General features: G+C 44.2%; 3 protein-coding genes across 4 annotated transcripts in view; 1 reads left to right on the forward strand and 2 right to left on the reverse strand.

Annotated features, from left to right (window-relative positions):
• Positions 1 to 2,396, forward strand: LOC142941621 (hepatic sodium/bile acid cotransporter-like). The gene is made up of 4 exons (XM_076083612.1): positions 1 to 222; positions 313 to 399; positions 629 to 741; positions 2,020 to 2,396. The coding sequence occupies exons 1-4, from the start codon at positions 4 to 6 to the stop codon at positions 2,291 to 2,293; spliced, it is 693 nt and encodes a 230-aa protein (XP_075939727.1). The 5' UTR covers positions 1 to 3; the 3' UTR covers positions 2,294 to 2,396.
• An 815-nt stretch (positions 2,397 to 3,211) lies between these two features.
• srsf5b (serine and arginine rich splicing factor 5b) lies at positions 3,212 to 8,635 on the reverse strand. Its single transcript, XM_076083712.1, has 8 exons — positions 8,475 to 8,635; positions 8,029 to 8,178; positions 7,329 to 7,399; positions 7,043 to 7,198; positions 6,711 to 6,783; positions 5,300 to 5,373; positions 5,077 to 5,184; positions 3,212 to 4,809 (listed from the first exon to the last, which is right to left on the reverse strand). Exons 2-8 carry the CDS (start codon positions 8,152 to 8,154, stop codon positions 4,473 to 4,475), a joined length of 945 nt encoding a protein of 314 aa, XP_075939827.1. The 5' UTR covers positions 8,155 to 8,178; positions 8,475 to 8,635; the 3' UTR covers positions 3,212 to 4,472.
• Positions 8,636 to 10,163: 1,528 nt separating this feature from the next.
• The window catches only part of susd6 (sushi domain containing 6), a 29,077-nt gene continuing 11,799 nt past the window's right edge, over positions 10,164 to 27,441 (reverse strand). For both annotated transcript variants that reach the window (XM_076083710.1, XM_076083711.1), the window contains exons 3-7: positions 15,528 to 15,722; positions 14,820 to 15,014; positions 14,561 to 14,699; positions 13,302 to 13,777; positions 10,164 to 12,675 (exon numbers count right to left, since the gene is read on the reverse strand). In XM_076083710.1, coding sequence (XP_075939825.1) covers positions 12,650 to 12,675; positions 13,302 to 13,777; positions 14,561 to 14,699; positions 14,820 to 15,014; positions 15,528 to 15,722 — 1,031 coding nt within the window. In that variant the 3' untranslated portion in view covers positions 10,164 to 12,649. The remainder of the gene's footprint in view (positions 12,676 to 13,301; positions 13,778 to 14,560; positions 14,700 to 14,819; positions 15,015 to 15,527; positions 15,723 to 27,441) is intronic.

Genomic DNA, 27,441 nt, shown 5'->3' on the forward strand with positions numbered 1-27,441 from the left:
GACATGGAAGACTCCCTGGACGACACGTCGGATCTCTTCTCTCATCCAGATTTGTGGGAAAATCAAAGCTTCTTGTTCAACATGACGGCTGCCAACAAAAGCTCTGTTTTCGAGGCCACCATGTCGCCGGTGATGAATACAACCATCAACATACTCATGCTAATCATCGTTTTCATCACGATGGTTTCGCTGGGATGCACCATGGAGTTGTCCAAGATGAAGGTGACTCCATCGATGTCCATCTGTGTTTATAGACAGGCTTTACCGTCATGTGGAGATGTCTGTGCTAAAGCATCTTTTCCTTCTTTCCAGCGTCACATAGTGAAACCTAAAGGGGTGGCGATAGCAGTGCTGGCACAGTATGGTGTCATGCCTCTAATAGCATTTTGCCTGGTTAAGGTTGGTGTTCCTTTTTAATAAAAAAAATGTTTCAACATTTATTTACTTTTATTTGTATTTTACAATACAGGAAATGTGTGAGGCCTCCTCCTTTCATTGCTGTTTTCTTTACTTCCACATATTTTCAGCCCAGGCATTACTACTACACATTGTTATCAGTAACGGACACGGGCAACACAGTCAGGCATCCAATCACTGTATGAATTCATGATATCGTTTCACTCCGTAGGCGTTCCAGCAGACTGGAATCACGGCTGTGGTGGTTATGATCTGCGGCTGCTGTCCTGGAGGAGTCCTCTCCAACATCATGGCCCTGGCTCTGCAGGGAGACATGAACCTCAGGTGCAACAACCTGTTTGGTGTAGCATAATTGTTCTGACCGACAAATATGCTCCAAAACAATATAAACTGAGGTGACGTCAGTGGCTCCTGAACCTTTTGTGGGCTCAGTACATCAAGTAGATTAAGTAAAAGTATAGCAATACCGCAGTGTAAAAATACTCAATCCAATGATATCACATCACTGAATTTTAAGTATTGATGCATTGATGTGTAAGCATGTGGCAGCTGGTCGAGGTGGGGTTAAACACAAACACCAACAACAACCTGTGTCCATGTGCTAGTGCCTGGTTTCATGTAGCTGCAGCAGTTCATGCTGGGTCAATCAGAGCAAATCCTGTGATTTAATAACGAGTAGTACGTTGAATGAGTTGAATGAGTTGAATGACCTGCAAGACATCACCAGTCTGATCCTAAAACTGTGATATTATCACAATAAGTTGATGCCAAACCCCTTCACTGTCAACCGCTGGGCCACTCACCCCATCAGACACCTTACTCATTGAGGACAACGCGTGTTCAGGAAATTCGTGCTCTGATATCTGATGTGTGAGGATCTTACCTGTTCTACAGCTGTTCTGAAAGGACGGCTTGAGGCATTAATGAAGGCACCAATGATCAAACAGATTCCTGCAGACAGTGATAAATGTCTGCTGACGGTGAATCAGCCTTTTTTTTGTTTCAACTAACCATCAGACAAATCAGAATCAACATATTGTTACAGGGTAATTCTCAACCTTTTACAGTGTTCATAGAGTGTAAAGGGGACTGCTGCATGTTGTTAAGCAGCTACAGGACAATACACTTTGTAAACCTTGCAAAAGCCTCACATGCACACCCTGGAGGCTTCAATGTGCACAACACCTCACATATTTGGCAACACACTGTCAAGTTTGCTTCATCTCCAGGTTGTCGGACTCATTCCTGCAGCACTTTATTGAACTCTCCTGTACTCACTGTTAAATAGAATTACAGATGTGGTTTTTTTTAGGGACTTTTTTTTTCCATGTTAGCTTCAAATCTGAGGTCCAACGTTTATTCTTGACCCTGGAGTAGCTGTTCTTATCAAAAGCTCCAGATCAGCGTGTTGGTGACATTGTTTTCTCAAGAGTTGGTCAAGGGAGCATTTGAACAAAAAGGTCATGGGTCAGCAAACTAATAAGGAGTCAAAGATTTATACCACATTTCCTGGCAGTCTTGCTGTTTGCACGAGGTTGGGACAAAGAAAGTTATCCCCCCCCCCCCCCCCCCCCCCCCCCCCCCCCGTGTGTTTTCCCTCAGCATTTTGATGACGTCCTGCTCCACGTTGCTGGCTTTTGGCATGATGCCTCTGCTGCTCTCCCTCTACTGTCGGGGCTTCAACCTGCAGAACGCCGTACCCTACGTCGAAATCACCATATCGCTGGTCATGATCCTCATACCCTGCGGCATCGGCATCCTCATCAACCACTACAGGCCGCAGTACACCAAGACCATCTCAAGGGTTAGTGCATACACATACAACTTCTGCACCCTGTGTGTGGCACTCAGTCACAAGCCCATTGGCGAGCACTAAAGACATATATCTCAAAAACATCGTAAATGTATCATTTCATTGTCATATTTTACACATTTTGTTAAATAAGCCACAGTGCTCAAGTCCATGGTACTAAAGGAACATGTCACACAGTGTTTCCAAAAGCTGTGGATGTCTGTGGAGCGGTGAAATACCAGCCAGCCATCACTGAGGACCATAACAAAGAGGCCTCTGAGGAGACCGTATGACGGATGCATCTTAATATAAGTTTTACTAATGTGAACACTTTCTGATCAACTAAATGAAAAACGAAAATTTTCACATCTCACTTGTTTATTTTCATCTGTTAAAGTGAGAATAATAAACAAACAACTCAAAATGTACAAATAAACATTTCTGACATTTAAAAAAAATTAAAATCAGTGACCACTATAGCCCCCCCTTCTTTTCAATAACAATGAGCCTTCCATTCATGGATTCTGAAATCAGTCTTTTTGAGAGATGCACTTTTTCCTGTACCACTGCTTGAAGAAAGTGTCTGGCGGTAGGTTTGGGAGTTGATTTTGAGTCCATCTTCAACCCGAAAAGGTCCAACTAGCTGGTATTATTAAAGATGAGCTGGTGGGACCTTTCCACTGACAGAACCCATGAATGGAAGGCTTATTATGGTTATTGAAAAGGGGGGCTATACTGGTCACTGATCTTTTTTTGAAATATTAGAAATGTTTATTTGTACATTTTGAGTCGTTTGTTTATAATGCTCACTTTAACAGATGAATATAAACGAGATGGGAACATTTTCGTTTTTCATTTAGTTGCATACTAATTGTGCACGCAGTGTATAACTGCAGGACAGCCATTTTGTTGTGCCAAGTCCTTTTTGATTGTGAGTTTTATACGTATAACCTGAGTTTCTTTGTATATTTTTCAATAAAAATCACAGATGAACAAAAGTACTGATTTTAGTTAAAATTGTTTTATTGTTTCAGTCCACCATAGAAACATCCATCATATTTTTCACTGAAAATAAAATCCGTACGTACAAAAATGTTGCTTTTTTTTTTCAAACTCTTGTCTACAAGTTCATTTAAACCACAGTAACATCAGACACAGTACCTACACGCAATCTTGGAATTACATTATACACATACTGTATGTAAAACAAAAGTCAGCAATGCTGTACACAAAACCCTAATCCAAAAAATAAAAATGTAATTGCAATGCTAGAATAAACTGCATTCTTTAAACAACATTTTTGAGTGTTGAAATCAAAGTGTTGACCTTATCCTCAAAGTAGTTTTACATCTGCCATCAAAATAAAAGTGGACAGTCAACGGCAAGAAGATGTAAGATCCATCACATTAACAGTTCATTTACTGTACAGCTGTTTAACTGTTGAACTCTGTGCACATCTGCACAGTGTTTCTTGATACTGCCAATAATACAACTCTAAATTTTGATCAAACAAAAATCGCATGCAGGCATCCTCAGGTATAGATATCACACACACACACACACACACACACACAGACACACCAGCTGTCCAAGCTACAGTAGGTCAGAATACAGAAAAAATGAGGCGAAAAAACAAAATATGTGGAAATTGATTAAAAGTTCTCCAACCGACGAGCAAAAACAAGCAAATGAATCGCGGGGGAAAAAAAAAAAAAAAAAAAGTAAAGAAAGTGGTCACACGACTTATCAAAAGCGTCGCAGTACTGCCAAGAAAATACAGATTCCCTCTTCAAAGTTTTGAGTGTGTAGAGTGTGTGTGGATTGCTAAATTTACAGACCCAATAACAGTGACACTTGACGCTGGTTCACTCGGGACGTGTGAGGAGAAACGACGGTGCAGCAGAAGAGGACCTGCAGCCTCGATGGATGAACTGGGCGTAAACATATATATGAGGACGACGGGGGACACAAACAGCATCACTGTGAAACAAATGTCTTCCGTTTATGGTATTTAATTTTTAACGCCCTATAATTGCAATTAAATATATGAATGAATATAATTGTTCCTGTCTGACAATGCGTCGGTGTTTTAAATGTGAAAAGCTTCATGGATAATTATGATGATCCAGACAGGAGAAAAAAAAAAAAAAAAAAAACGTGAGAAAAGCTCTTGTCTCTGTTCAGGAGAGGTCATGGGAGCTCCAGATCCTGCTGAATCAAGTCGTTTCTACTGCTGATTTCCATTAAACTTAAAACGCAGTGTTTAGCGCTGGCTGTCGGTAGAAGGGGAGCGAGAGCGGGAGCGGGAACGAGAGCGGGAACGAGAGCGGGACACGGGGGCTCTCTGGGCGGGCGGAGAGGAGGGCGGGGTGGCGGACTTGCTCGTCTTGGACGACCGTTTGGCGGCCTCCTTCGATTTGGAGGACGGGGAGGAGGCGGCGCCGACGGGGGACCCGCTGGGGGAGCGGGAGCGGGAGCGGGAGCGGTTGTGGGCCTTGTGGGCGGGGCTGCGGGAACGCCTGGGGGAGCGAGATGGAGAGCGACCGCGAGAGCGGGACCGCGAGCGAGAGGAACTCTCAGACCGGGAACGACTTCTCGACCTGGGAAATAACGAGAGAAAAGAACAACATTAAGATAATTATATATTTACATAACACACAGCACTACTGGATCTCTTTCGCCACGGTGTTTGTACAATTAATTGATACAGCATCAATGTGTAGTGATGTATAAAATCTATTTATTGTAATAAACCATGTTTGAGCCATGTTCTTCACACATTAGCGGGTTCTCATTGTGAGTCAAAAGGACAAATGAGTGGAGGCCATCGTCTGTGTGTGTCACGGTGGAAAGAGAAAGCAGCTCACCTCTTCCTGGCTGCCTCAATGAGCTTGATTTTCCTGCCATTGATTTCCTTTCCAGACAGTTTGTCCATGGCGTTTTTCAGATCGCTGCCAGAAGCAAACTCAACGACTCTGTAGAAACAACATGAGACCGTATTAAGTACAATCGTACATAAGCTTGATATGGTGCACGAGACTCATGCTGTGATGTTCACGAGGGGCTCGACGCCAACAGAGACGGTCTTACCCTTCGTTGAGCTTGGGCCGGTGTGCGTCTGCAAATGTCACCTCTCCAGCTTGTCTCATGAAATCTTTCAGATCCTACACATGTAAACATCAGTCAACTCACGGAGAGGCTCGGGACACAAGCACAGTCAGAGACACATAACAGGACTGATTTACCCAAAAAAAGAGATGGTTAGATTTTCTGAGAGGACTACACAGGCTACTGCAGATAAGGAGGATGAGTCCAAGAACCTCGGTGGCCGATTAATCATTCAATAATGTGTGTTTTATAAAATAAAATACAACAGATTAGTAAAGGTGTAATGTTTGCCAATTTAGATATCAATCAATTTTCACAAGCGCTATTATCAGTGTACAGGTTAAAGTATTTGCAAATGCTTTGAGATTCTTGGACTCACCACAACTACAGAGACATGAACACCATCTGCATGAACTGAACTGCAGTGGCGCCACTTGGGCAGCCTTTGGCACCAAGAGCCCCATTTTCCCTGGCAAGGAGGGCACAGGGCTCCATGCCGGGACCGCCCCGTCTCGGGCACCCTGCCTCGGTAAAGAGAGTGAACAGGGTGGAAGAGAGGAAACTACTACCTGAGAGCGAAACCCCTTGGGGTGGGCCGCACGGCTCTCCGAGCCCACCATAACCAGATTATATCCATGGGCACCTGGGAGGAATTCACACTCTCTCTCTCTCGCGATGTGCGGGGGAAGGGAGGGGGGGATATCGATCGACCGAAGCCCCTCAAATTAACGAACCATCGGTCAATACGGCACCACCATCGACTCTCGCTCTTTCCTCTCCTTTCTCTCTGCCAACTCTCAGTTTCCTCTCTCTCGCTCTCAGCCACACACCAGTCATCCCCCTGCCTTCAACAGGGGGCGTTGCGAGCGAGCGAAGGGGCCGACCAGCACCTCTAGTGTGGAGCGATCGCTCACATGACCAGCAGGCGTCAACTAGGAGTAGGACAGACTGGCTGACGCCAGAGGCTCAACCCAGACAGAAGGACCCAGAAGGGGTTAACGCCACCATAAGCGACCTCTTCCATATGACACAACAGTCAGGCTGGCAAATAAAGGGGTGAAGAATTGGTTAAAATTTTGAAAAAAAAAAGGAACAAATTAAGTGTGTTCTTGTTGTTACTGCTATTTGAAACATTACATAGCTGCATGAGATGCAGATTTAATAGAGAGGACATTTCTAAACAATTTAGGCCTCATCACAATATAATAGTTTGATTAAACATATTAGCAAGTTAAGCAAATTATCAATTGGATTCCAGAGATTCTATGGTTTTTAGCAGCATTGGAATCTACAATTGCATGTGTGTATTGTTGGAGGCAGACTGCTGGAGGTAATAACATGTGTGGTGCTGCAGCTTGTAGAGACTTGTGTATGATAATGTTGCATTACTAACCTGCCAGCTGACTCGAGAGGACAAGTTCTCTACGATCAGGCGGTTCTCAGTGCGCATCGGCGGAGGGTTTCGGCTGAAAATGTGAAAAAGACTCAAATCAGTTGATCGACGACATTGTGGGGCTGAGATACAGATAGAGGAACAGAGCGTAGCGGCTTCCATTAGCTACTTGACAATTGTTAAAAAAAAAAAAAAAAAACTTTGTTTAGTTAGCTGTACTTGCACACATGTTCCTTCCTCATTTGAATGACATCCAGTGAAACGTATCTGCCTGCCATCATAACGCAGGTGACCTGTTGTTACCATAACTATGGGTGGTGCGACTACTTTACCTCCGACTGTTCTGGGAGCCGCGGCCATAGCGATCAGAGAAGCGGCCTCCTGCACTGCCGCCGCCGCCACCGCCGCCGCCGCCACCACCACCACCTCCACCACCTCCTCTACCACGGCCGCCACGCAGACGTACGCGGGCGTGCTCAATGGTCACCCTGAAATAACAGGAAAGGGTTAAAAAATATATATAAAATACCGTGGAAAACAGGCAACAACGAGAGGAGAAAGAAAATTCATACAAATTCAGTTTTCACATTTCTATTGTCATTTATCACAAATTCCTACCTTTCATTGCACAGCTCTTTGCCATCAAGCTCATAAACAGCGTCTTCAGCATCTCTGGGGTCGTCAAACTCCTACAACAAACAGAATACACCATTTACAACAAGTTGTGCTTTTTCAATGTGTGAGGAGAACACTGCCAAACTATTTTAAACATGGCCGTACAGCCTTTCTCACTTAATTCCTTACAGCTGTGGGTCGTTCCTGTGTGCATCATCTTGTGGCACAATAGCACCCATATCAAGGGTTATGGAAATATTGTAAGAAAATTGACACCAACAGGGCGCATTTGGGCTCCATTTGCAAGTGGCTACCAAAGCAATATATAAATGCAAGTAGGGTAAAATTTGCTGTCTAAAATCCTGTTTTCATTTCGTCATTACAGTTTATTAAATGTAGATTGAGGGTGAAGAGTAAATTTGACCTAGTCCACAAATAAGAGTACAAAAGGACACGTGAATACTTTATAATATCACGTGACTGAGACACAGATTTAGTCTCTAGCTAATGTAATGTGTGGGTGCGTCATCCGGCTGAATGTGGAGAAAAATGAAGGCGGTAAATTACCCAATGCGGCTAAACGCACAAATAATTGGAGCTGGACTGGGATAAAATAAATAAATATAATTTACGTTTTTTGAATGTATAGCTGGCGGACATTGAAGTGGTCCTGACTCATTTCCATTAAGTTTCGGTGACTCACCACGAACCCGAAGCCTCTCTTGAGATCGATGTCTCGGATGCGGCCATATCCTTTGAAGAATCTCTCCACATCCTTCTCTCTGGCCGAAGGACTCAATCGGCCGATGAAAATGCGACATCCGCTCATTGTTGATGTCGTTGGTGACGCAATCTGCAGACAGACAAGTTACCGTAAATGCATTGTTCTCAACGGGTGTAACGTTAGCTAACACGGAGCAGGATAAATGACGTAGTTAAACATGCAGCCGTTTAACGGCTACGTTACTTGACCTGTGTCGTCTCTGTTAGCAAGCTAACTGTGGGGCCTCGCGACCAGACGGTAACGCACCCAAGTGACGCGGCTGCTTTTAGCTAACGGCACGCACACACACGACAGATCACGTTAGTTTTAACAAAACGATAACTGCATGGCGATGTTACGCTGCATTTTAAAATGTGTACACATACGATTGAAGTGGTCCTGGTGGTGTTTTCCTCGCAGGCTGTCGACAGTGACCGCAGAAATCAAACAAAATGGAGCCTCTGCTGTTCAGGGAGGGGGCACGTAAACGCAGGTCCTCCTCCTTCTTCTTCTGCTCCTTCTTCTTCTTCGTCTTCTTTTTTTCTGCTTCTTCTCTGAAAGATTACCGCCACCTTCTGGAGTTAGTTAACGTTAACTCCTACAGTGCAGGGTACCCTTTTGTTTGTTATTGCTGTTTCGTGAAACAGGGTGTTACAATTGTGATCCCCCCCCCAATATGATCAGGTGAAATGGTGAATTCTGAAAAATCAATTAAAATCAATTAACCTTTTTTTTTTTTTTCCCGCAGCATATCTTCAACATTATTTTTCAAATAGCTTCAAATAACAAAGAAGCTAATGTTTTCTCATCCAGAGAAATATCAAAGGGACATTATTTTCCAACATTAAAATGAAGCGTTCCTTTTTATGTCATACATTTGAAATGTAGTAACTAAATGTAAACAACAATGATCATAAAGTAATACAATAACAAACAGTTATTGTAATAATCATGTAACTCTGTCAATGTTTTTACCTTGTGTCAAACTCAAAGACATAGTTCACATAGAAAAGAACAATAAAGGTAGTTAAGTCAACTGCAAAGGACCCCTTACACCTCGCTCACATTCTCCATAACATACAAGGACTCCATATATTTACCTTTATAATAGAGTAAGTCATCTTTGAACAGAGAGCTTTGGACAATTATTGAATGTGTTTCTTCTTCCAAGTGAGTGACATAACTCTTTCTGAAAACAGTAAACAAAGATGGTCCATCAGACTTTGGGTTAAATGTTAAATGCAGCCTATGCTCAATATATTCCCGAACACGAAAAATGCCGAAGTATGGAGAGAGTCACTCATCTCCCATACTAGTTTCCATTAGTGCCGTTTCTAATTGTGACCACTAGGTGTCACTCAGACCCAATGTTATTGTACAGAGAGGAGGAAGGGATCACATCATGTACAGCAGCTATAGATGAAAAGGACCCGGAGTCACAAACACTAACATGCACTAACAGCAGGACACATAAGAAACAACCACAAGTTCAGCCAGTAATAACCTTCTTCTTCTTCTTCTTCTTCTTCATAGTTTAAAGCATACAGAATTGGTTATAAGAAGTCATTTAAAATGTGCTATGGCTTTAAAGCTCCACAGACATTATGCAGACAAATCAAACGCAGCAGCATAATCCAGGAAGCAGTTATGAAAACAAAATTAAACTACGACCACAGTAGACCAAGAAAGCTTCTCTTTCGAGTAGTAACAGATTGATTTTGAATTGATGGCGCAGATGGAGTACCACCCTACTCAGGATATATATTTGGTAAATGTTTAATGAGGTACTATAATGTGACTATATACCTGAAGGCACACTAGGAATACCTTTAGAGATATTACATTGAAGTAAGCTAGTGTATTCATTCAAGCTGATACTGAACAGAAGCAGGGTTTTCATGTGCAGAGGGTTCAAATCTTCCGGGATCTAATCCAAAGGAAACCGTGGATGATAGTTACTGGAGATGTGTTACCACCTGACCTCATTTCAGTCTGAAAATGTGAACTTTACGTCAGTTAAAGACACATTTTCCTAGAATGAAGCCTGACATTGGCTTAAATAATGACACCTCGTCTTCCACATTCAAAAGAAAGCTTTAATTAGAAAGTTATATACACACACTGTAAAATTAAATTAAACTTTATACAAATATTAAATTACTATCTTCACACCCACTGCCATGTACAGAGGAAAAAAAATCAAAGCTGAAAGCATTTGAAACTAAGAATCAAGATGTGTACTTTTATAACCTGTCATTTTTCAGGGACGCAACACCGTACAACAGTGCTTCTGAATGCAAAGGTAATTTCTGTTTTTTTTCTTCTTTTTCGATCCCATAATATTGTAATGCCTTGTAGCAAAGTAGAAGCAAAAGAATAGTGAAATATAGGTGCTTATAGGTTCATCGTCATCATCATCACAGTCGCTGTAAAAGCTCGGGGAGGACAGAAGAAGAATGGACATTCTCTCAGTCGTGTCCACAACAAAAGTAAACTGATAAATACACAAAGACAGTTTTATGCATAGAATAGAAAAGAACAGAGTAAGGCCATTTGGGAAAACAGAAACCGTTGCAATATTGTAAAGCAACCAACGAGGAGGCTTAAGATTATACAAAAAAAAAAAAAAAAATGTACAAGTCTAAGGCAACATTCTGTTTGCATTAATAATGTAGCCGTTGACAGTGACAGACAGCCGCAAACGCCAAACTAAAATCAGAAGAGCCGATTCTGTTTTTTTTCTCGGAAGCTTGAAAAGCAATTCTCAGGATCCTCCGGAGCCATGCTGTTTCCAGGGTTACCAGCTCAACCGCCGAATTGTTTCAACTGGAGATGAAAACAGAGGATGATTTCAGACAACACACCGTGATTCTCTCCTGAAATTTTTGCACTTGGCATGAGGAGGGTGAGTGAGTGTAGGGGGGGGGGGGTGCTGCTATATAAGCAAACTTTAGCATTACACTGCAACCAGTTGCAGTTGTGTCCGTGACGCACTAAAGTGGAGAGTCTTCAGGTTCAGACGAGAGCCAGTTCCTCTGGAGGGGATTTGTGTTTTCCAGCCATTCAGCAGAAAATGATAAATATTGTAGCTGGAGAGTAGATGAATAATACACACATTGTGTCGTGGACTCGTTGCCTGAAGTGACGCTGGTTTGTTCATGTGACTTATTCAATGCTGGGAGGGACGTTTTCCTTTGGTGAAAGACGGGGGACATTGTGAAGCCAGTCTCTGATCTGAAGAGCGGCAAGTCAGGAAATGGCTCCATCGAGGCCGACCATATGAGGACATGTGCTCTCCTGTCTGGCTGACGCACACACACACACACACACACACACACACACACACGCGCACACACACACACGCAATCAGCAACTCAAAGCAAACTGAGCAACACACCAATAAATACAGGGAAGAAAACTAGACACGCACAACCCTAAAGTTTAGTCGTGTGATCACCACATTGAACGACAACCGTCTCCTCAGCTTTCAGACTAAAAAGTGAAATGATGTCGTCTCCTCCTCCAAGTAAGATGTGCAGCACGGTCCTGGAACCAAAACACCAATCATTCCCACTCATGCGACAGAAGGAGCACCTTCCCGATAGTGGGTGCAGCTGGCAAACAGAAAAGAAAAAGGAGAGGGTCTTTTTTTTTTATAATTGTGATATGGTACTTTGTAAAAACGCTGCACCCTGCTTTTAGCTCTCGTGAAGTGGTTCTCAATCCCACTAATCCACACGCTAGACGCCGCCCTGATACTCAGAAAGAGAGAGAGAGAGAGAGAGAGAGAGACAGAGACAGGGAGACAGAGAGAGACAGAGAGAGAGACAGAGAGAGAGACAGAGAGAGAGACAGGGAGACAGAGAGAGACAGAGAGAGAGAGACAGGGAGAGACAGAGGGGGCTTCATGCTTCATTCAGAGTGCCACCGTGCTGTGACAGCAATAACTAAAAAACAACATGCAGCATTCGCAAAGCGGGCCACAAAAACCCAGCCGTCACTCACAACTTTTCAAGTACAGCGGGAAGACGATTGTGAGCGCCACAGCGTCAGGAGCGAACATCACAAGTTCTTTTTTTTGTATCTGCAGTAATCCCAGACAAGAGTCGACGTGTCTCCATTGCTAGAGCCTTCGCCGATGAAGCCTCTGTGGCCATTGCTGTTTATAGAGAACTACACCCTGGGAGGAGGCAAGTGTATGGTGCAAACATAGCCTAAAGTACACAACCTTGAGTCAGTATGCATGTTTTACATTGACATAGGTTCTACAGGATTTATGCTGAGCTGGCATCACTTTATTTTGTCCGGATTGTCTTTTGATCCGGTAGCTGGGTCCAGTGGTGCTCCATCACTGCGAGTATTGGTTTGTTGGCTTTGCGCTGCATGGGTAGTAATGGCAGAAGAGGTTGCGTGGGGAACGGGGAATAGTTCTAGTCTTTTCTCTGCTGCCTGCTGGGGGGGGGGGGGGGGGGGGAGTGGGTTGACAGCAACAGTCATGTCCTGGTCAGCAGTGATAGAGAGAGAAGTCCGGCTGCTGATGCTGATAGCAGGCTGGGAGGCTTCATGCTTCCTTCAGCAGGGGGATATCTGCAGGAGAACCGAACATACACGTCAGAGTAGAGAAGTGGCTCTGGAGTCAGCTGTTTACCCAACACACGGTCATGTAATCCATTACATCACATAAAACATTCCCGTGTAACTGGACCCTCATGTTTAGGTCCTCTATGGCATTGCCTTGTCACTGGCTGCCATACACATTCTCCGATTGAGATCTTAACCAATAAATAAACAGGTTGTATTAAACAGGTTCCTAATTGGCTATTTGTACACTGTTTTGGTGAAATCATTAAAATGTGTTATTTTATTATGAACTATGAATTTAATCTAATAGAGAGAGAGTGTAAGCTTTTAAATAAACCTACTTTGGGGTTTTTACTGAATGTCTCTCGAGCAATTGAAAATTGAAAATAGACCATAGGCCATTTCAATTAAAAAGTATTGATTATGTCAACCAATGTAATTACTCTTGACAGGTTTGTTTACAAGCCCTTTTGCAAATGAGTTTAAAATAATATCATGTTACGGATCCTTACCAAATAGGTATACGTTCTGTGTTTATGTTTAAATAAATAATGCTGATGTCATTATCTCAAATTGGCACCGGTCGTCTCTTTGTTACAAAGGAAATGTGTGGAATAAGCGCTTTCTCTTACCGTCAGAAAAGTCGTCTGCAGAGGTGACAGAAAGCAGACTGTGCTGGTCGCTACTCTCAGAGTCTCTACGGAGAGGTAGGGGGCCCGCGCACGCACCCCCAGGGTGCTCTCGAGCCCATGACGATGAAGAGGAAGAGGGCGCCTGATGAACCAGCACCGTCTCTGCATGACGGCGGGAGGAGGAGAAGGACGACGAGGAGGACGTGGAGGGGAGACAGAAGTCTAAGTCTCTGTTGTGGCGTGTTCTGCTGGCGCCTTGGCCTCCCGCGGCTCCCTGAGGAAGACCCTCGGAGAGCACGATCGGGACCCGAGACTCTGGGGGAGCCGGAGGAGGAGAAGGAGAAGGAGAGGGAGGAGGACCGGAAGCACCGCCGGGTCCACCGCTTCCGTACACGGCCTCTTCGTAGGAGGGCAGAGCCACCTGGACGCCCTCGACCATGATGGAGCTGGACTGGCGCGAGACTCCCTGCTCCCTCCTGACGGTCAGAGAGAGAGAGAGACGGAGAAAGAGTGAGACAGACATGTTGGAACAAGCTGGATCACGACAGGCAGGATGCAGGCCATGTGTGTCGCAGCAGAACCGATAAGAGGTGATTAGCGTCGACTGTACGATCCCTTTATAGCGGGCTGCACTAAGCTCTCGGGCCGACAACACAATCAACAAGAGTGCCAATGAGCATTAGATCAAATCATCGAGGCCGTTTTTATCACAGAGGCGGTTACTGACGCTGACGGGATCAACTCCTACTTTCATTTCTCAAGTATTTAAGAAGTGCCAACTTGTAGAACTAGTTGTCAGGTCTTGTGTATCTTATGTGGGCAACTAGTTTCAACCAAAACTGAACAATAGGTGTGTCCACAGAAGGTATGAAAGTCCAAATCTGCTGCGTCACTTTGTCACCATTGCACCATTTTTGTCGTCCATCTCACTCTCTTAAGACTCTCTTCTATATTAAACAAAGATAGGGTCTACATTAGCCTTTTAACAGCTTGAATTTCATGCAAGGAAAAGCTTTATTCACTTGAAATAAATTGTTAGATACTGTTGAGTTACTGTGTGACTATAACTATGATTTGCATGGCACCCAAAATAATGTAACGTAAGAAACTAGAGTCTCTATTTGTAAACAGCAGCACCAACAACTGCTGGCTAGTTATTATACCAAGTGATCAATTCATTTTAGAATTCTAATATGGTGACGTTTTGGTATGTATTTGGGGTGAGAACACAGTAATGTGTGTGTGTGTGTGTATCTTACCTGTTGTGATGGAAGGACTTGAGCTTTGGTTGTACAAGAACAAACAGCACCACTAACAGCAGGATGAGGGCCACAGAGCTAGCTGTGGACGCCACGATGGACAGAGTGGGTATACCCAGCGGAGAGCTCGGCTCCTTGTCTGACGGGCACAAGAAGAGACGGAGAGGAAGTGAAACTGTGGCTCACATATTTCCACTTACATCATGCGAAGATATAACGCGATTAAAAAAAAGGTGAAAGTTATCCGAGGCGGCCGGACCTTGCGTGAGTCGGCAGCTGATCTGCATGGGGCCGTCCCACTCGCCGTTCTGGCAGGTGAGGAACTTGTAGTCTCCCTTCAGAGCGTACCCCTCGTCACAGAAGTACTCGATGACGGTCTTCTGGGTGAGGCTGTGGCAGGGAGACGGGTGACAGCGGTAGCCCCCGTTCTCTGGCTCAGTGGGGGGGGAACACACTGGGAAGAGGCAGAGGCGGTAGAGGTTTTAATAAGCGTCGCTGTTGTTGTGTACCCCAACATGTGCTTGCTGTTATTTCTACCTGTGGTCAGGCTTGATTCCCGTGGTTTAAATGCTCATATTGAGGGAAACGTCCCAGTGTTCCCTTCTGGATCTCAAGGACATTCCTCACTATTGGCGTAATGATACTGTGGGACACTGAACTGATGCGATGTTGCACTTTTCATGCAGTCATGTGTGTTAAGCACACACCTGCACAACCTCAGACATCAATAAAGCTGTCTTTTGAGGAAGTGAGAACATGCAATGCAAATGAATTATTCCGGTTATAATAAATGTGTTCTATAGACAGACACATTAGGCCTGCATGTGAGCATACTGAGCAAAGAACCTTTTAAAAAGCTGCAAAACAGACCATTCACTGCTTTATATTGGATTGAAAACAAAAAGTAAACAAAATGATGTTCTTGTGAGCTTTGTTTCGTGTGTGCATTTGTTTGAGACTCGCTCACCGCTGCTTCTGATACAGCGCGGAGGCTGATGGGACCAGGCTCCAGAGCTGGTGCAAATGATGGTGGTGGTTCCATCTGCAGTGTAGCCGGGCTCGCAGCCATAAGTCAGCAGGGTGCCCGGGGGAAAGGAGCCACGGTTCGCTTCGGTCTGGTTCAGCAAGTCTCCGTGCTGCACGCCGGGGGGCCGCGCACAACCTAAAAAAAAAGGGGACACAGGAACAAGTGACAAGAATAAGAATTAGCCGGCTGATAGAAGACCTTTAGGTTGGACTTATGATCGTCTACCGGCAGCAAAATTGGGATCCTGAACCATATTTTAATTATGTGAGGTAACAAGGTAATTATAAAAGCATGTAAGTAAACTAAGCAGCGTTACGAAACTGCCTGTAGACAGGATATGAAACAATTTATGCAGGGATTGAAATGTATTACAGGCCTGCTGGGGCTACAAGGACAATTTGTCTCACATGTGGCCTCGTTCTTTGACGCATAATGTACCAATATTATGTCAAATAGACGGAGTATTTACGACCACTAATGGGGCTCGTTACGGCTCCATCACAGTCTGATAGAGAACCTTGATGATTTCAGTATTACAGTAATGTGGTGCTGCTGGAATATTGTGCTGTTCTATCATTACGCCGACACAAACTGTCTGCTGGGCTCCTCTGCAGGCAGCTGTTCGCCGGGTCAAACCGCTTTTGAGTTTCAAAGTTGACAGGTTGAGCTGATAATTAAAGCTCAGAAGTATTGTTATACGTGAAACTACAGGCTGCATTTTACACAGAAGCCCTGTATCAACATGACGAGTTAGGTGGAGCCATCACATATAGATCTCAATTTCTCCTGCTCATTAAAGTGTCTTCATCCCAGGCCAGCACTGAGTCTATTTGTCCGGCGGTGGGACAGCATCTTAATTCACTTTGCTCTAATGACAGACCCGAGGCTCTAAGCCAGCCAATGAAGACAGTACGAGGCAGAAGACCTCAAAGACAATTGGGCTTTGATCCACCTTCCCACGCTCCATCTAGGATGTTGCAGCGTCACGCCAGCTTCTTGTGTCTGAGTGAGTGTTTCTTCTCAGTACGAGAGTATCAGAATGTGTGCTGCACTCCCACAGCTCCAAAAAACACTGTCTCCACACACACACACACACACACACACACACACACACACACACACACACACACACACACACACACACACACACACACACACACACACACACACACACACACACACACACACACACACACACACACACACACACACACACACACACACACACACACACACACACACACACACACACACACACGTTGCAATCTGGAGAGAGCAGAGCATCTAAATCTAGCAGGACTGACATAACATTGTAACACCTGTGTAAACATGAGATATGACAGCTTTGCTTTACTTTCAGTAATGCTGATCTTAGAGAATGGTCAACAGACTTGAGGTTATATTACTACTGGTCTGGATCATATGTGAATTGGTTATGCAAGACGTTGGGCTTGGCTTCGTTGGGAATGTTTCCAATTAGGAGGCCACGGTTACACTTGCCTTTTCAATGTGACTTTTGTGATCGGATGCGCAAGATCGAGACTCAGCTGTGTCGCCATGTGTCCCCACAACCAGCACATCAGATAGTGATCGGATATATTTTGTGGTGAAAGGAGCGGCTGTAAATAACATAAGTGCATAAACACAATTCAATTCCTATAAATGATTCGTGTTTTTTGCTTCTTTCTCTTCCTCCCTGCAGTATTAGTAATCAGGATGCTTTGCTGATTCGGTGATAAACACATTTTCCTATAAATTAAAGTCTTCCGCTATTTTGTCATTTAAAAGCTTTTATTTTGAAGCAGCAAAATCAGGAACTGGTGGGATTTGATAAGCAGTAACTTAACAGGACTCAGCTGTGCTCCAGCCCCCGGTTTCCTCCCATCTTCGCTCTGCTCTCGCTAGGAAGAGGAACTCCCGTGCAGGGAAGGAGACTTAAGTTTGATAAATTGTCCGGATTGTGCCCACATGCTGTCCATACCTCACTGAGATCCGAGCCACCTCAGCATGTGGTCCGGCTAATCGGATCTCAATGCGAGAAGGAACCGATCTTAGAGATCTTGACCGTTAATGCGTCCTGGCATGATCGGATGACAAAAATCTGCATTGAAAAGGACAAGTGTAACCGAGGGTTCAGTTTCAACGCTTAAAAACCACATGAGCCATTATATATGAAATAATATATTAAGTCTGTCATGATAAGATGTATCGGTACATCTTATCTGATTCATCAAATTGAATTATACAATCAGCGCTCAGTGACTCCTCCCGGTAACAAGGCCAAGACATCAGTACATTTAAAACATCCCCACAATAAAGAGCACTAATGACCACACGGCTCGTTATTTAATCCTTTGTTGGAGTATTCATAAAATCATATTAGCCGCGGTCTGCTGCAGGGCCTTATCGCTGGCTTGACATAAACAAACACGTGGAGACACTGCAAACAGCCACTTTGTGTTGCCTCGTGTGTGTGTTTAGAGATCGAGAGAGGGAGAGACTATTTCCACAGCAGTGCCTCCAACATCCTCTAATCTCCGGGAAGAAATGTCGCTCTAAGCTGGCAGCACAAGATTAAAAGCAAACACTCGAATGTGCGAGCGCCTACTCATCCAAACACAGACACATTCAACACCCACAAAGACGCTCCTAGGACGACACCAAAGGGTGTCGTACTGAATTCAGCTGGGGACGGAGCTGGTGTGTGCTCGAGATGTGTCAACACTGCTTACTACAGGTACACTATGAAACTAATAGTTACTACTAGTGAAGATATTTGGTCGGTTCTACTTTCTCCATCACAAGATACTTTGTTATAGGGCTACAACTAATTATTATTTCTCATTATATCTTCTGGATTAATCGAGTCATTGTTTGGTCGATAAAATGTCAGAAAGTAGTGAAAAATGGTCATTACCCAGACGTCAAATTACTTTAATTAACTATGAAAGACAAGCTGAGAATAGTCACATTTGAGAAGCTGGGACCAGAGAGTCATTTAAATTACTTAAACATATAAACCATTATTAAAAATGCTGCCAGATTAATGTTTTTAAGTTAATTAATCAACTTATTATAAACTCGAGCTAGATGTTACATGATTGAATAAAGAACGTATAGCCTTTGTCGGCATGTCAAATCACCCATTGAAAAACAGAAGTACAACTATTTTGATGAAATCATAAGCGCTGTAAAGCAAAGAATGATATTTTGGAGTGCAGGGATTCAGCTGTGAGATGTAGAGAGCCCCATTGGCAGATCAACTGTATTGATATTGATTACAGCCACATCAAACCATCTGGTTTAATAAGATACAACACAAGCATGGTTTGTGCATTAAAGCGGTATTAATCGTTCTCACTCAAAACACATCCCCGCTCGTTCCCTCGCATGCAGAAACACTATCTGCTCACCCACATGTCGGGACGCCATTGGACACCGTGAGCTGAGCAGTTGTTGGCGGAGCTGCTCGAGGGCGACTGAAGGCTCTCCGAGGAGGAGACGATGTTAATAGAGGTGGTAAAGGTGATACATTGATGACCCACGGCTGGGAAGCAGCAGGGGACAAAAAAGGGCCTTAGGGGGGGGGGGGGGGGGGGAGTTTAGGACAATAGCTGCTGGCCAACCAGCCACCATTATGATCTATTGTGGTGCGCAGGAGGCCGTCAATACAGCTGCAGAAGACAGATGAGTGGTAACGGCATTCATTAACTGACTTTGAATGGCTTTCCTCTCTGCAGGATTGTGTCCGAAATAAAAGGCATGTGCATGCAAAGTACTTATATTCATTTTCATACAAACAAGCTATACAGCAGTGTTTTTAAATACCAAACGCGATGCATGTATTTACGACATTGGGCATACAAAACAAAGGCTTCTGTCAGAGCGGAGTAAACACTGTGTGATAGGAGATCATAATGAGGGATTAAAGAGACTCCAGGTGGAAGAACATGCAACGTAATCTGGCTTTAACTCAAAGAGAGACAAGATGTGCATCAGTTGCACAAATACAAAATTGGACAGGCCAGTTTCTCTTGTAGCGTCATGCAAATCCACTGTTTGTATTGTTGTTAAATCAATAAGGAACGGCCTTGCGCTAAGAAATAGTGACAGTTAAGCTTAACCTCGCTCTAGGGTTATTTCTTATAGAGAGATCGGGTCGCAGAAGTCACTGAACTGAACCACAGAGCCAGTAAAATGTCAATTTTGAATCCCTTGGTCCTTTTCGCGAAACAAACCAGATTTCTCCTTTCTCATGTTAGGACAGCCTTGTGCTGCCTGTACCAACCAGCCAGTTCCACCGTCGTAGCTCTTCAAATGCCATTCGGATCTACTGAACTTACACAAGTACCAAGTGGTTAGCGTGGCGTTAAGAAATTCCACTACAAGCCTTTACCTGCCGGGAAACACATGCAGCCAGGTACTTAATTACAGTATGTGGAAGAGCACAGTGGACTCGTATGATTTTAAATAAATACAACATCCTCGTCACATTCAGCTCAATGTTGGCAGCAGTAATAATACACTAGCTGACATTACCCGATAGATAAAACACTAATATGTCAGTGCGCCTCTAGGTTATGTTACTATGCTGGTCCTAATGTCGTGTTTCATTAGTTAATTACTCGACGCTTCGATCGACAGAAAAGCAATCAACAACTATTTTTCAAATCAATTCTTTGTTTCAGTTATTTTCCAAGCAAAAGAGGCCGAACATATTCTGCTTTTCTCTGTCACACGTGTTCGTAAACTGAACATCTCTGGGTTTTGGACTGTCGGTTGGACAAAACATAATACAACACACAGCCCAAATATAGACTAGATAAGCAGAAAGGAGCACTCGAGACTTCCTTTGCACACTACATCCCCTGAGAATAGAACAACTCATGCCTAATTCAGCTGAACAAAAGGAAACGGAGACATAATATGAAAAGATAAAGACATGTTAAAAAAAAAAAGTGGTTCTTAAACTTAAAATCACTCTCCTGTGGGATCATACTTGTCAAAAGTAGTCAGAGCTGTCTCACTTAGAGCAGGAATACGAGACAGATATATAAATATATTAAACATTAAAAAAATGACACTACTTTTGCAAATTAGCAGGAAAGAGAAAAGGTGAGGTTACAGAGGGGGAGGGGAGGGGGGGGGGGGGACCGTCAGCATCGAGGAGCGCTGTGGCCCTGAGCAATTACACGGTGAAAAGAGACGTGTCGTGGCAGGTCGACCAATACTTGTGCGAGTGAGGGAGAGGCTCCGTACGAACAACAATGGCCGCCGTCACACACAGAACATACCGCACTGTGGGCTGGGCTCTGTTACAGGAAAGAAGGAATGCTGGGTCAGTATCCAGAGATGGGAAGAGTGGGTGAGATTAATAACCTCGCTTGTCACTCCCTTTTCCATCGCCCCTCTCAGCACAGATTGAATATTGGCTTTGGAAAAACACACAAGAGGAAGAAAAAGAGAAAAAAAACTGATTAAAGCACTAAGCAATGCCAGAGTGGATTTCAGCACGCCATGTTTTGTGCTTATGAGGAAGGGAATGAGTCACGGTTAAACACAAGCTGTTCTCCCACTGCTCTGATGTTAAGAGCAGGTTTTTGAGAAACGTAGAAAACAATAATGACTAAAACACGAAGTCACAAGTGCCTCATGAAAGCTAGAGGGAGAAGGCGAGAGAGGAGAAACATGCATGAATTCAAAAAAAATGGCGTTTTCAGGACGCGTCAAGAGATCATCCCATGTTTGCTTTCAATATCCACTGAAGACTCGACCCGTGCTTAAGATTCGTCATATAGAGTTAAATAAAGTGGACGTATAAAAAAGGTCAAACTATTTAGAAATCTTCTGGCCACACGACTGTAAGCTGATCAAAGAGCTTAATTGCTAAAAGGTTGGAGAGAACCTCCATGTAGTGTGGGAGGACAAGGCCCGGACAGAGCGGCTGTGAGGCGGGTCGCTAATCCCAACATCCAGCGCCTTGAGGTGGTGCCGGAGGAGACTCAGGCTATCGGGGGGGGGGGGGGGGGGGGGTTAAAATCCCATGCCTTGCTCCGATGTGCCTGCCTGGCTGTGAATATCTGCCTTTCCCCATCTGTTACGGATGGCAATCGCCCGCTAAGCGCTGCAAGGGGGGTGGATTGAGGAAAACACGGGTGAGGTGGGGGGAGACGAGGCTTTTAGCCCTCTTTGCTCAGGCAAATTAAAATTGTAATTATCCTCTATTACAAGCTGGGAGCACTCTTACGCAGATCAGATACTGATGACTTGTGCAGCCAGCTGTTTGGCTGCTCTATAGAACAATAGGCCATAAAAGAGGGTGTCTTTTCCAGTGTGTGTGTGTGTGTGTCAAGAAGCAGGGGAATGTGTGTGTACATGTGTGTGTGTGTGAATGTATGCTAAAGGGGGAGTTGTGTGTTGGATTAAAGCTAGACACCAAGAGGATGATGATGCTCTCTTTGGCCTGGTAAATATGTTTTGTTCCTTTGTAAGCCTCTCGCAGAGTCCTCTGTTGCTTTTGATGATGCCGCTGTCGTTTTTGGGCCGAGGGTGTTTTTGTTTTTTTGCCACGTTCCCGTCTCTCCCGCTAATCCGTGGGATTTTTAGCCAAGCTGTTGTTATTAGAGTGCAGTACATTTGCAGCAGACCCCACAGAGGGGAGGTGTTGGAAAGAATAGGAGGAGGGGTCACGACTCGTTGCTGCCATCAGTGGACAGTAGTTGCTGAAAAGCGATTATGTTTTGCCTTTATTGGACAGCTGACGGGGTAGTTGAGGACAGGAAATGGGGAGAGGAGAGAGGGGAATGGCATGCACAAAGGAAGTACAGTAGGAAATTAAAAACAAAAACAGAAATGATTCACTGGTAAAAGACTGGTTTAGTAGAATAGTTTCAGATTTATGGTATTAAACTGAATATATTTGGGGTTTGGACATTTGAAGACATCACCATGGGCTCTGGAACTTGTATCGGACATTGTATTTAACAATTTGCCGACATTTCATCATCAATAAACAATTAAATAATAGAAACAACTGTCGGTGTAGCGCAATACAGTTCAATAGCACCACAAACTACAGCCTTCAACATTATCATTCAGGTGAATCAACACTACAAACACTAAACCTTCATGGAGGCAGGATTTACTTCAGAAATGTCGCATTAGACTGCAGTAGTTTTAGATAGGTGCACCGAATAAACAGGCAACTGAGTGCATGAGGAACACAGCTATCGAAAACATGTTTTAAATCATTCCGAGTGCACTTTCCAAAACCCAAAGGTGACGACAACAGCCCAAAAACCCAAAGATATCCAATTTACAGTAAAATGACACAAAGAGGAAAGCAGAATGTGGTGCAAATGACACATCTGGGTTAACGTGGTCTCCCGAGTCCTAAAATATAAAGTGACTAGATTGGTGTGTAGTCTGAAAGAAGATCCAACATTTGACAGTTTAAGTCTCACCTCAACTATTCCAGTGACAGTGAAACTATAAATTATTACAAACTTCGACATTTGACACCGTGTGGTACGTAGAAGAGCAAGCTTCCTGCATTCACTTTCGTTCTTTCACACATTCATACAAACATCACAGATGAGCTTTCAGCGAGAGTCTTCACAGAGGATGAGGTGACGCAACTCGCTGCAGGCTGACCTGGGTGGGTGACACGGGACGCTTAATGTCTGGGTGAGCGATACTATCAGTGTCATATTCTACAGTGGGCGAGCGAGAAGTCGTCATGCTGTAACACACACACACACACACACACACACACACACACACACACACACACACAAGCGGTCCAACTCATTTCTGCTTTCATATATTTTGTCCTCTTACACAACAGCTGGTAACTGACTCAAGTAGAAAACTGAAGCAGATTTTGTATAGCAAGGGGAAAGGTTATGGGAAAGAAAATGTGAAAAAAAAAACAGCTTCTAAAATGTGGACTTGTGATACTGTACGGCAGAAATAATGCAGAACAAAGCTGAAACCACAAAAGCATGAAACCCCCTTTTTTTTTCTCCCAAAAAGTGCCGTTGTTCCATCTCCAGGGCCTCTGGGGGCAGGTGGAGGGACCTAACTGAGGAGGATGGGGGGAGGAGGTGGAGGAGGATGAAGAACAGGGGAACAGGGAGGCAGTGCGAGGGAGGTGCCGGCATATTTATACAATAGCCCGAGTACACACAGATACAGGCGGACACTTTACCAACTATGCTTAGTGTAGGTTGCAAGTGTCCCAAGCAGCCTTTTTAAAACAGTGTGTGTGTGGGAGTTAGACAGAGCAGTGACCAACAATGTGATTTCCACAGTAAACCGGAGGTTTGCCAGAAAACATGAGTCAAACATCTGCAGGCTTCCAAAAGAGAATTTCCAAAGAACTTAGCCGTCCGCTCGCCTCTTCCTGCAGCTGCAACACACCGCAACTAACACACACACACACACACACACACACACACACACACACACACACACACACACACACACACACACACACACACACACACACACACACACACACACACACACACACACACACACACACACACACACACACACACACACACACACACACACACACACACACTGCATACACCCAGGGTGAAGGAAGTCTCTAAACAGACAGAAACATCCTCACGCTGCCCACCCATTCCTCCCGTGCTGCTGTAATGCATTCAGAGAAGCCACGTGTGCTGCGTTTACACCCCATTGTCCCCGCTCACTGAGGGACGGGGCACAGTGACAGATTTAAGCAGCGTGCCTCCGAATGGGACAACAGAAAACTTTGCATTTGAAGGGTTAAATATGCATGAGAGGCCAAAGTGGACCGGGGGTGGTGGTGGGGGGGTTATCACCATTGTGTGACCCTCTTTCCAACCCCTAACATCCAAGCACACACACACACACACACACACACTTTGCCCTCCAGTAACAGATGGGTGGATGTTAGCGAAGGTGAACAGTGAGCTCCCCCTTCTCTCTTCTATCACCCTCACTGTTGAGGACAGCTGGGAGGCAGACATTCCTTCTTCTCAGCTTTCAGAGGAAAACAAAAGAGTGTGTGGGACCCCTCCTACAAGCACGTGCATGTGTTCAGACACACACGCACACCCTAAAAAACTGTCAATGCAACTGTGGGCTGATCATATTTCGGCAGCTTGGACGAGCCAGCAGATGTATATAAGAGCTGAGCCTGGGACATTGGTTGAAAGTGAAAGTCGGGGGAGATAATCCCAGACCTGCTTACCAGGGCTGGCACGCTGATATAGTGGTAGAACCAGGGAAGGGAGGGCAGTTTTAAGTCTGTCGAGTGTTGTAATAGTGTGGGTATTTTTTTTTTAAACACAGTCAGACTAGGCTTAGTCTGCAGCTGGGGTTTCTTTTCTGGCAAATCGCATCTGTACCTGCACGCTTGCGTTTGTACTGTGTACAGGTTCGCTGCGAAAGCACAGCACATACTGTCCTACAGGCAACACAACAACAGGGAGGAAACTTTAAATGGAGCAGTCATACTGCAGCGAGCAGGAAGATTTATAACGGGATTAAGGAAACTTGATTGTGGTGATTTATCCCCGAAAGAGACAAAGAGGCAGCGGGGGGAAAAAAATGAAAACTGAGACGTTGTCCCATGCTTTGCATTACATCTCCCATGATTTAACAATGCAGCGACTGTTATCGTCACCCTAATACAGTCCAAGTGAACTTCAATAGAGCAACTGCTCCAGCAAGTCACCAAGAGGGCGAACAAATGGCAAGCAAGTGAATAACCTCTTTAACGTATGCCGACTGCTCCGCTGGGAGAAGTGGAACGCTGTTTGTCGTCAACAGTGGGTTCTTACACGCCAACAGGCTGTGTGTTTAGTAGAAAGTAAAGTCACCTCAATATACACTTCAGGGTACTGAAGACAGCTACCGATCTCCTTAAAGGGAAGCTGATCAAAGGACGTACTTTCCAAAAGTTAAGTGCAGATACAGCCAAGTGTGTTTATATTGTTGCTCAGGTTGCCCTGGGGACAACCCGGGCCTTTTTTTTTCCGATAGATTGTATTAGCTCTATACTTTAAAGCCTGATCCTGAACCGTTGTGTGCTCTGGTTATAGCAACTGCTGCTCCCAATGAACACCAATTTGAGCATGTGAACAGCACAAAATAGCAGTCAGCGATTTAAATTCACACATCAGCGTTAATTAGCAAGATGATGAATATTAAGTTGGATGTGGACGTACCCACTTACTGGTATCACTACGCTGGGATTAGCAACAGCCTCGACCTGCATGCGGCAGAGACTAAACTTTACCCCAAAAATATCAAGTTCCTGGGAAACTATATTAGCCTGAAGTATAAACAAAGTGAGATACATCAACACTCCTCAGTAACTTGGAACTGTGCGAGTGTGACAGGAAGCACAGCACGATAAACAGACACTGAACACTGAAATAAACATGGCAACTTAGAAGTCGTCAAGCATCGAGTCAACAAATACCGCACAAGCTATTTTCAACTGTGCGATGTAATTACAAATAATCTAAAATCGGTGACTCAAGCCCATCTACGGTTCAAAACAATGGCTTCATCTGACACACATACACACAAGCTGTTAGAGAGAACATGTTTAAAAAAGCTGAAAGGATTAGCATTTCAACAGACCATTTATGAAATACAGCTTTGATAATTGTTTCAGTTAATTATCAATTCAAAACACAAAATATTTGCAGATTGCAGCTTTGCAAATGATAAAGCTTTCCCCATTTATTTTGGCTGTTGGTCAGACTAAGATGTCTTTGACGTCCATTTGTTATTATTTTTTTGAATTGAATATACATTCAAAGCTTATCTTCTTAAATCTACAGATCTGTACAAATACATATAGGTGAGACATGCATGCACGCTTCTCATAAACCCTGAAACAATTATCCAAATGGACTCCAGTGTAGCCTCTACAAAGACCGTCGCCATTTGGCTGCTGCTTGCTACAGAGAGCCGTTTACAGATGATGTAATAAGGACAGAGGGCATTAGAGTGGAGCTAAGCCAACTGGCCACTAAACATCCCAACACTCCATCTAATGGACTGGTTTCACGTTGAGTTGGGACTAGACAGAACAAAACAGAAACTAATGAGAGGTAGACAGGAAGTACTGAATGTCCATTTGGACGTCCTAGGACGTATAATGTGTGTAACCTGTAGTCTGACAGATTCTGACGGTGTCAAAAGGGTGGTGCAGAAAGTAGAGATGCCACGCTTTAAGTCAGGAGCCAGACTCCGGCCTACGATTCAGTAACTACTATCCCTCACAGTTTCGTTGGCTTTCTAATTCTGCCGATTGCATTCCCGCTTCAGAAATCACAAAGCGATGTTCATCTGTGACGATCATCTTGAACAAAACGTGTAAAGTATCAAAAACTTGTGATTGCCACAGAGCACATTTTCTGCAACAATCCAAAATCCAAAAGGGAAAAGAACTCATCGGGTGTTTGTCGAGGGAACCCGTGCGACGCTAAACTTCCGAATCAGACAGCGACGATGAAGCCGTTTCTGCTGAAACGCACTCAGTTAAAGAGAAACAGCTGTACGGCACATCCACCCATAACAACATGAAACACGGATGCGGCAGGATAGCACAAGTACAGCCCGGCCCCTCGACCTCAGATCAAAATCAGATCAAGTGGTTTACTTTATTTTGCAGCGCGAGACCGACGCTATTTAGCAAGCAAACTAGAGGACGTTTTGACGAGAGCTTCTGACAAAGCTAAAGTTAGAAGCTAAAAGCCGAGTCACCAGATTAAGGGCTTGTGCGTGTGATGCCGTACAGTGTTGCCACATTTCCCAACGTCTCGTTACAGCTGTGGCACGT

The sequence above is a fragment of the Anarhichas minor genome, unplaced genomic scaffold (assembly GCF_050575085.1).
Source record: "Anarhichas minor isolate MPS153535 unplaced genomic scaffold, ASM5057508v1 ptg000136l, whole genome shotgun sequence".
NCBI lineage: Eukaryota > Metazoa > Chordata > Actinopteri > Perciformes > Anarhichadidae > Anarhichas > Anarhichas minor.

Bases quoted from the DNA above. Each gene is read 5' to 3' on its own strand.
- LOC142941621 (XM_076083612.1), top strand. From the start codon at position 4: ATGGAAGACTCCCTGGACGACACGTCGGATCTCTTCTCTCATCCAGAT. The intron at 223-312 runs GTGACTCCATCG...CCTTCTTTCCAG, and splicing joins TGGAGTTGTCCAAGATGAAG to CGTCACATAGTGAAACCTAA. The intron at 742-2,019 runs GTGCAACAACCT...GTTTTCCCTCAG, and splicing joins CAGGGAGACATGAACCTCAG to CATTTTGATGACGTCCTGCT.
- srsf5b (XM_076083712.1), bottom strand. From the start codon at position 8,154: ATGAGCGGATGTCGCATTTTCATCGGCCGATTGAGTCCTTCGGCCAGA. The intron at 7,400-8,028 runs GTGAGTCACCGA...TGTTTGTTGTAG, and splicing joins AGAGAGGCTTCGGGTTCGTG to GAGTTTGACGACCCCAGAGA. The intron at 5,374-6,710 runs GTTAGTAATGCA...TTACATGTGTAG, and splicing joins CCTCTCGAGTCAGCTGGCAG to GATCTGAAAGATTTCATGAG.